Here is a 9,469-nt window from a genome sequence, read left to right on the forward strand (position 1 = left end):
ATTTATCAATAAGCTGACAATATACAATTTGCAACAATTATCGTTTAAAGTTGCCCTTTACACTGGTATAAAACACATTCAAAATGCGATTTAAATGTACACAATATTACAGGCTGACAAGATTAAAGTTGTAAATTATTGGCAACGTCAGACGTCCATTGAAATTCAATGGTTATACTGAAGATTGCTGAGGATCTGAACAATAATCATACGGAAAATCCAATTACGTCAAATGTCTATACAAACGTTTAATTTATGGCATAATAATATACATAAGTGGCGTTGTGTGTATGTTCTCACATGCGCACAATTTGAGAAAATATGTATACATTATTTCAATAACATTGATAATTTTTTTTATTCAGAAAAACACAAAAGTGGTTACACTACAATAATTGTACAATTGTTTTATAACTGCTTACAAAAAAGGTCATACTGCTAATCTAAAATAAAGAGCTGAGAAGATTCTTAACTGGGATATTAACAGAATATACAATAATAATGGTAATAAATATTTAATAAATAATATTCTGTCGCCATTTTACATCTGCCTGCAAAGCCTAGTTCGCTAGAAAAGCAATTAGGATGTTTCTTGTCGTAAACTTACGCTGCTCGTGTTACTTGCAGGTACCGGCACTTTTAATAGGTCCAGGTAAAGAACGAAAAAGCTGCAGTTTCTCATAACGTGAAAATAAACTGCAAACTGTTCGCTGCGATGCTCCCGACAAATAATTTAACGAGAGTTATCTTATTACGTACCTGGCTACGAAACATTATTGATAACACATTATTTTCTCTATTATATCTTTCCTCCTACTTCGAACAATGTTATTCAGTGCATGCGAGAGTAAAGTAGACAAATAAATAAATTGACGCAGCGATTTTCTACAGAATCATCTTCACAATTGAAATAGTTGTGAATTAAAAAATTTTAAATGTATCATTTTGTTCTGACTGGTAATTCTAATTTAAATGATCCTTTTTAATGACGTATCGACTGTACAGAAACAATAAACAAATCGATTGTTTACCACTAACAGTTCTTCATAAAGAACATTCTATAAACAGGACGTTCTTCTTGAAAATCTTCTTTGATTAATTGCACCTGTCCGGTGGCTTGTTGCAAAGGCGAAAAATCAGACTGAGAACATTCCTAGAATTCTTACTGTTTCGCGTTTCAACTACTCATTTTCCCATTTTGCGCATAAAATCCGCAGTCGTCGCCATCTCGGTGCCGAACAGATCGGAGTAGAATCGTCGAATATCGTTCTATCGTTCGAAGTTTAATATTTCATGGAAAGTAATGAATAGCGAGCGTTCTCAGGTGACGAGAAGAGCGAACGGTTATAGAAGGGAAAAAGGAAAGGCATCGGGTAGCGAAGTAAAGTGGAAGATGAGCAGAAGAAAGAAGAAGAAGAAGAGGAAGAAAGAAGAAGAAGAAGAAGGAGGAGGAGGAGGAGGAGGAGGAGAAGGGGAGAAAGAGAGACACCTCAAGTAGATAATATGAGAAAGAAAGTAAAGAATCAGGGAGGCAGTCGAGGCTGGTTGGCAGATCGGCGGTACAGGCCTGAGGAAACGCGACGAAAGAAAGAAATAAGACAGTCTCGGGAGGCTGTTACGTAGAAGAAATGGCGAGGAGAAGAGGAGCGGTGAATAAAAGGATATATGGTAGGGCGTGGAAGCGGTGAGGATGGTAGGGACTAGAAGAAGACGGAATAGAGTGGAAGAGGAACGTGAAGGAAAAAGAAAGGGCACAAGGAGCGACAGGTGCCCAATCGCCCACGTGGGTTCTCCTTTATGGCGCTGTAGAGACGGTAGAAGGGTGAAGAAGACGACGAGGACGACGAGCCGGCTTCCTTGTGCTGGTGAAGAAGCCGATACTCGTTCTATACGCCAAGTGCACTCGCCACAGGATGAACATAGTGGGGCAAGGAGCTCCATTGGCGTATAGTTACCCGCTTTCTTGCCCATCGTGTCGATCTACAATTCAATTTTTCACCGCGAATAATCGAAATCTTCGTCCCCGTCCGTCTGCAAGCGAATCTATTCACGATAGAAAGAGACACGGTCGTACCTTGACGAGACCGTCAACGTCACATGCATCGGGACAACAGGAAAGTCAAGCCGCCGGCCGAGACTACGCCATTGAAAAAGTCTACAGCGGGCCATGTACTGTGAGTGGGAAAAGAGGTAAAGAAGGGGAAGGGCTACCCATTCGGTAGCAAATGCTGGTAACCCGTCGCAAGGTCAAGATCAGTCGGTTAATCCTATCCAGTCAGCCGAGGCCCTTGCACCTTGGAGGACGAACGACCCTCACGCACGGAACTGAAATTTCATTTTTCGATCTTGCTAAATATATAATATAGTTTCAATTTCTCGTATTATCCGTTTCTCGAGTGTACACAGTCGAATGGTAGCACCAGTTCCGAAAGATCGTCAGTGCTCCGTACGTGATGCTTCCCAATTAATTTGGTCCGATTCCGGGAAGACGATTCGGTGTAAATGTTCCTCTCTCTCACTCTCTCTCTCTCTCTCTCTGTCTGTCTCTCTTTCTCTCTCTGTCTCTCTCGAGTCTCTTGTAGTATTCGATCGTAAGTAATATTCCATCGGTCGGTCCGAGAGGCAATTAGGCGACGCTCGACGTTCGGCACGGTCGGTCTATCGGAGGGATAAACAATTTCGCGCGACGATTCACTTTGTCACCGTGGGACCAGTTCTAAGACAGTGTTTACAGTGGAGACAACCGTAGTTGTGCCTTCTACAACGCATCCCTCCACGGGGCCTCTGTTATGGAAACCTGCGTTTTAATACCGAAAGAGTTTTCTCTGGTACTCGCTAACGATCGGTCCACCTACAAGGGTCTCTTCAAGAATGATTCAGGCAGCCTAGTCACCGACGTCAGAATATCGGTCTGGTCGAACGTACTTATTCCATCGGGGACCTTGATCTACCCCTTTCAGGGGTCCATTCGATTTGACAAGATCGACCTCTATTCGCTTCTAGACGATAACGATGTAAGTAGTCGTAGCCATTAACGTTACATTAACACCAAACCTATCCAAACGTGCCAAAACACTACACGCAACTGACGAATAGACGACTGTCGCGGATCTCTGCGCGAAAGATCAGCGTCGATCGCGGCAAACAGACGTCCGATAGAAAATTATTTCGTCTCTTAAGTGTTCTAATAACCTGGAGATAGTATAACAGTTTTAACCGTAAACAATTTTACTGGTTTATGGAACGAAATCGGGGAACAAGCGTGGTCGTTTAAACCCTCGCGGTGTACCTTATGTTATCGTAAATTTCACAGCACACCTTTCATTCAAATTTCAACAAATTGACCGCAAAGAATCGTACATCAAGTTTTGAGGTCTCGTCGTGAAGCTTGAATCTTCAAATCTGTGGTGTATCGAAATGAATTTTTTAACGTTCTCACGGACGTTTGAATTTGTAGCATTTTCGAGAACGAACGCCCAGTTTTTCACCCGATTGTATCGTGCACAATTTTTCTAGGAGAAAAAGGTAGAGGATTCAAGTTTTAAAATGAGTCCAAGTTTATTGTTGTACTATTTTTCTGTTTCTGCACAATTTTTCATGAACGGGAAATTTAGTGTTCACTTACTTTTCTCGAGATCCTCGGTCTAATTATGACAGATTGAATCAGGGATTCTATTCCTTCATTTTCGAAATTATTTGTATAGTGATCGTTAAACAAAGAGACAGTCGTTTGTCAGTTTACTGTGAGCTGCTTGAAACAGTCCGAAACTTTGCTGTTGAATTTTTTGCCAAAGTCCGATACTTTGTTTCGTTGAATCGGTTTTGTGGACGAGACATCTTTTTTTTTGTTCGAGCTCGAGGAATGTAGAATGACAGGTGAACTGTTCCAAAGAACCGATTTCATTCATAAAAAGGTTTTATGAAAGTCATCAATTGGCTAATAGTGTCTACTGCCTAGTACTTCTCTGGCATCCAGCATGTATCGTATAATCAAGAGTGACTTTGATCTTTGGATGACATGAATTTAATTAGTCAATTATTGAGGATCGTATAAGAACTCCATACGTTAGAGATTAAGTCGTCAATTTGATTGCCTCGGCGGTTCTAGTTTTTCGAAGTAAAAATCCAATCGAACTGCTACTACTCCATAATTGTACTACTACGTAAATTTATGTTACCGAATGTACACTGGCGTGCAAAATTGAGCACTAAATTTTCTAAGAAAAATCATAATCATTCCGGAATCATTTCAAAGTGTAAAGCCTCTACAGTTTCAGTTTCTGCGAAGTAAAAACATAATCGAACTGCTACTACTCCCTAATTGTACTACTACGTAAATGTATGTTTCCAAATGTACACTGGCGTGCAAAATTGAGCACTAAATTTCATAAAAAAGATCATGGCATGATTAAGTGCCATTGAAACTTTTGCGACAACCTAATATTTCGAAATTGCAATAATGACTTCGTTGAATCAACTAGAAATATCGAATTGTTCGTAAATTGTTCGAAAGAGAAGTGGAAAAATAGTGGAACGCTCGCGAAAATTTCCATCCCTGTTAACTTGATTTTTATAGAATGTAAAGAACTGTAATATAGGGAAAAGAAAATCTTATTCTTTTCCGTCATTACTCTCGGTTACAGATCAGACGTGAATATGGGTGCTACGATGAAGTTTTCTTTTCAAATTATAGCCTTAACAAACGCCAATGCAATTGGATAAGATTCCTTCGTATAGTGCAGGCTTATAATGATCAAGTTAATCTGATTGGTACCAAAGTAAAAGGTAAGATAATAAACATGTTACAACGTACCGAATAACTAGGATGTGTTTTAGCATTCTAGCTTAAAAGATGAAAATCAAATTATTGCAAATGGCTAATCTCATTATTTAGGGAAAACATTTCAGAATATTCTGTGTAAAATTCTTTAATAATTACAATTGTTTAGCGAATATTACAATAGCGAATCTTAATTTGTTTATGTTTCATTTCTGGGACCTAGGGGATCCAATTTTCGAAGTAATAAAGGACGTTCAACCTGATACTGAATTAGTGGCTTGGTTCCTTCCTACGGCAGAACAAGATTTCGTTTTTATATCGCATGATATGTGTTCGAGGTCCGCTTTGTACAGATGCACGATCGACTCTATTCTAGATGGTGAGTTATTCAACAATTTCAAACCGTAAAACTCTCTGCACTAAAATGGCGACTTTGAGCTCTAAAAATCACCCACTATTTAAAACAATTTTTACGTTACCAGATTCGTTTTCACTTAACAAATAGCTAAAATATTCTGGAACTAAAAACATTAAAAAATTTTGTTCTAAATTTTCTCCTCAATTTGAAAAATTAAACTTCCCCTTTACAACAACATTTTATGTGCGATTTTTTTTAGTCGTTCACTGAGCTTTGAATTGAAAATCAACTTTGCATTTCGTTCACGGGAACGAACTTGTTGCTCGTTTCTTTTTAATAAAAGGGCTAAAAGAATCGTACGTCAAGTTTCAGGAGATTGTTGTAAAGCTTCAATCTTCAAATCCCTGGTGGATACAGTCAGGAAAAAAATGTGCCAATGATTTTAGAGTCATTTCAATTCAAAGTAACAGCATGTCTGCAATTTCCCAGCTGTTTCGTCCGCTATAAACATTATTTACGCCTGCCATAAACATCTTAGAAGGAAACGAACGATAGGCTGCGAAAGCAGAGGCTTCCAGCTTCAAAACGAGCCTCGGTTCATTGTTGTGCGACTGTTTTTAACAAAATTGCAACGGTTTCAATGTTGAGGATTTTTTCGAAAATCGGTCAACTCCTTTCGGGACTACTGCGAATGTAAAACCTTGTAATATTTATGAAACGCGAATTGGCACGGAGTGCGACCAGTTTAAACAATCGACTGCGTGCGGAACAAAGAATGGCCGCGATATCCGGATTTTTGGTAATCGTAACTATTCGCCGGGGCGCAATCGCGTTAATCGGCAGAATCGCGTGGGGCAATTGAAAAAGAAAGGAGTCGATTGGGCCCCGGGAAATTTGAAATGCAAATATATGCCGGTACTTTTGTCGGCTAGATCAGAAGACGCTTGTTCGTTCGGTCATGATTCAAATGCGTAGACCCCCGCGCTTACGAGGAGATAAAGGACAGTACAATGCCACCGAACCTTCAATTCCGAACAGAGGCTCGCCGGCGAACGAAAAGAAGAGTAGGGAATGGTTAGGGGCTGAGGGCTGGGCGGAGACAGCGAACGGTTGCCGTGGTGACGAGGGATCGTTTGCCAGAACAAGTTTTATAAGAAACAAAAAAAAAAAATATTAATACTACTATACAAAGTGCGACAAAAACTATCACGTACGTATCGCGTTGAATTGAAGACAACCTCGTAGAAAACGCTCTAAGTGCCAAAAGTCAAACAAAATTTCTGGGGCCCAGAAGACTCCATTTTCAAAGTACTCGAGCACTCGAAATGCGAGATTAATTTATTTTTATGTTATCCTCTGGAATACTTGAGGCTATTTATTTACGTTTCTTATTTGAAATACTTTAGCGTGTTTTCCTTTTGTCATAATTATTTTTTTCTCGCCCCAGGTTCAATCAATCATTACCTAAAATGCCTATAAACATTATCCAACGACATGGAATTTCACATAGAATTTAAACGAAATGCTGTTATCCATATTGTTATAATTTTATTAATTATTTTCTGGTAAAATATATTAAGTTGTTCCAAATATTCGTTTTATTTTTTATGCAAATATTTTTCAAGTAAACGAATGGGACGGTTAAATATGTGGAAGCTGAGGACGTAATAAAATATTAACAAAAGCGATTTTGCGAATAATATTTTCAATGAAGGATAGCATAAAACACTAATAAGTAGACTCCGGATTTTTATGGAAAATAAAGATGGTAATTTTAACGTAGTGAAAATAACATGTAGATACTCTCACTGTTTTAAATTGCACCTACTCGTTTTTCTCACGAATGCACAAAATCCGGAGTCTACGACTTAGTAGGGGATTCGCTATGGGAAGATGAATAAAAATGATCGTTTCATTTCGGTTTCAAGAATCTCCTTTAGATTTGTCCATGGCACTACTTTCTCATCATTCGCCAGCCGCAATCCCGCATCCGTACTATGAAGTTGACGAATACGAGTCAACATCCGAAGAGTCCTCCTCATCGACATTGTCCTTGACGGGGGATCACTTGGACTGTAGTATTTTGACAACGATCAAACGGGGCGAGAGAGTTTTACTACCTTGCGAAGTGTGTGGAAAATCCTTTGACAGGCCTTCTCTTCTGAAACGCCATATGAGAACGCATACAGGTACGTGAAACACATTTAATTAAATAGTTGCAATATTATTGCGTTGAACACCAGAAAGGGCATATTATTAAGTTTGGCCAGAAAGTATTTTTGCATGTTTTAATGTTTACAAGCGAGCTCTAAGAATGTGCTTTGAAAATGCAATGATTCAACTAAAGTATATTTAAATAATATTATATTTAATATTTAATATTCATCTGTATCCAACTGGTAAATAGAAACGTAGTGCGATAGTAAAACTTACATATTAAATAATTATTAGCACGAAATGCTTTAAAAATGCAATGATTCAATTAAATTATATTTAAGTAATGTTATATTTAATGTTCATCTGTATCGAAATGGTAAATAGAAACGTCAACATAAAATCTTCGTCAAATTCTACGTCATCATAAAAACTTCATCAAAATCTACACATAGTTATATTATTTTTATGTTATTAATGGTTAAATATTAAACAATTATTAGCATAAAATTGAGTGGGTCCGCGTCGGCGGACATATTAATAATAATCTGCGAAATGCATTGATATTATTATATTTAAGGGGAGAAACCGCATGTTTGTGTGGTGTGTAACAAGGGTTTCTCAACCTCGAGCTCTTTAAACACACACAAGAGGATTCATAGTGGTGAAAAACCTCACCAGTGCCTCGTTTGCGGTAAGAAGTTTACGGCCTCCTCCAACTTGTATTATCATCGCATGACTCATATCAAGGTAAGTTTGGAAGGAGTTGCTTCTGATAAGAAACGCTCTATACATTGTTCAGTGATGACTGGAACAAATGCCAGCAACTTGTATAACATAGCAAAACGAAGTAACCATGAAACACCTCGAAATCATTGTCATAATCGTCATAATCGCAAACTCAGTACATAGATGGATGGGCAAACCATAGAGAGGATGAATTATAATTTGAAGGATAATTTTAATGACAAGCAGAAACAAATTTTTCGAGGTCACTATAATTTTAAGGTCATTTTCTTAAGCTTCAAGGTCACTTTTTAAAAAGATATCAAGGTTATTGCACTGTTCTCGAATGGAGCTATGTATGTTCTTCATCGCAACATGATAGCTTCAAGACGAATCTAATGACTTATGATACTACGACCTTCAGATGACCTTGACTACAAAAGTTAATAATAGTTGAGTAATGGATGAAAATAGTGAAACCATATCTACGATTGAAACATTGCCGAAGGAAAAATTATTCTATTATAGAAAACGTTCGAAATGATGTCTATTATCAGGAATACATTTTTTATGTATTAGTTTTGCTTAATTTTTTCATCACACATACCGTATTATTTTTTTAATATAACCGTGTTCCTCACCCATATAGAAACTAAATTAAAAAATGAAAAAAGTGTTTGATAAAATAGAAAATAAAATGAAAAATTATTTCAAATACATTCCAAATAACGAAACAATCCGTATAGAAAAATTATTTTTCTATTCAAATCGAATAGCACATTGAATAGCAAATCGTCATTGTGTTTCGCAGGAGAAGCCACACAAATGTTCCCAGTGTTCGAAATCATTTCCGACCCCGGGAGATCTCAAGAGCCATATGTACGTGCACAACGGATTATGGCCGTTCAGGTGTCATATTTGCAGTCGAGGTTTCAGTAAACCGACCAATCTGAAAAATCATATGCTACTACACCTCGGCAGGTGTACTAACAAGAAGATTGTCAAAACTATCTCCGATTATTAACAGTGTAAAAACATTCCCGTTACTCTAGAACAGAGCTGCTCAACATGCCTGTTAGCGGGCAAGGGCACCCACCGATGCTCGAGGGCACAGCTACGGGCAAAACTACAGGCAAGTGACTGGCCACGTAGCTGTGACAATGCTTCTGACAAATACACGCAGCCTTGCCCGTAGGGGCGTGGCTTCGTGCTCACCGTTCTGTGTACGCCCAGGGCAAGAAAATCACTGCCCGTACGGGCAGACGCTGAACAGCTCTGCACTAGAACGTTCAGCGAAGATGCCAAATCTTCCCATTATACATAATACGGTGATAACTAAACTTATTCTTTTAAATAATTATTTAATAAAATTATTTACCTAAATTAAATGTTATTTTCCCTGTTTTATTTATACGAATATGTGCGGACATTATTCTATAATGATTGTTGTT

The 9,469-nt window shown here is 38.2% G+C and overlaps 1 protein-coding gene across 1 annotated transcript; it reads left to right on the top strand.

Moving 5' to 3' along the window:
* The first annotated feature begins 2,704 nt into the window (after nucleotides 1-2,704).
* On the top strand, nucleotides 2,705-9,242 carry LOC143359927 (uncharacterized). The gene is made up of 6 exons (XM_076798363.1): nucleotides 2,705-3,014; nucleotides 4,644-4,785; nucleotides 5,004-5,159; nucleotides 7,067-7,327; nucleotides 7,873-8,042; nucleotides 8,830-9,242. The coding sequence occupies exons 1-6, from the start codon at nucleotides 2,790-2,792 to the stop codon at nucleotides 9,040-9,042; spliced, it is 1,167 nt and encodes a 388-aa protein (XP_076654478.1). The 5' UTR covers nucleotides 2,705-2,789; the 3' UTR covers nucleotides 9,043-9,242.
* Nucleotides 9,243-9,469: the final 227 nt, after the last annotated feature.

This window comes from Halictus rubicundus, chromosome 1 (assembly GCF_050948215.1).
Source record: "Halictus rubicundus isolate RS-2024b chromosome 1, iyHalRubi1_principal, whole genome shotgun sequence".
Taxonomy (NCBI): Eukaryota; Metazoa; Arthropoda; class Insecta; order Hymenoptera; family Halictidae; genus Halictus; species Halictus rubicundus.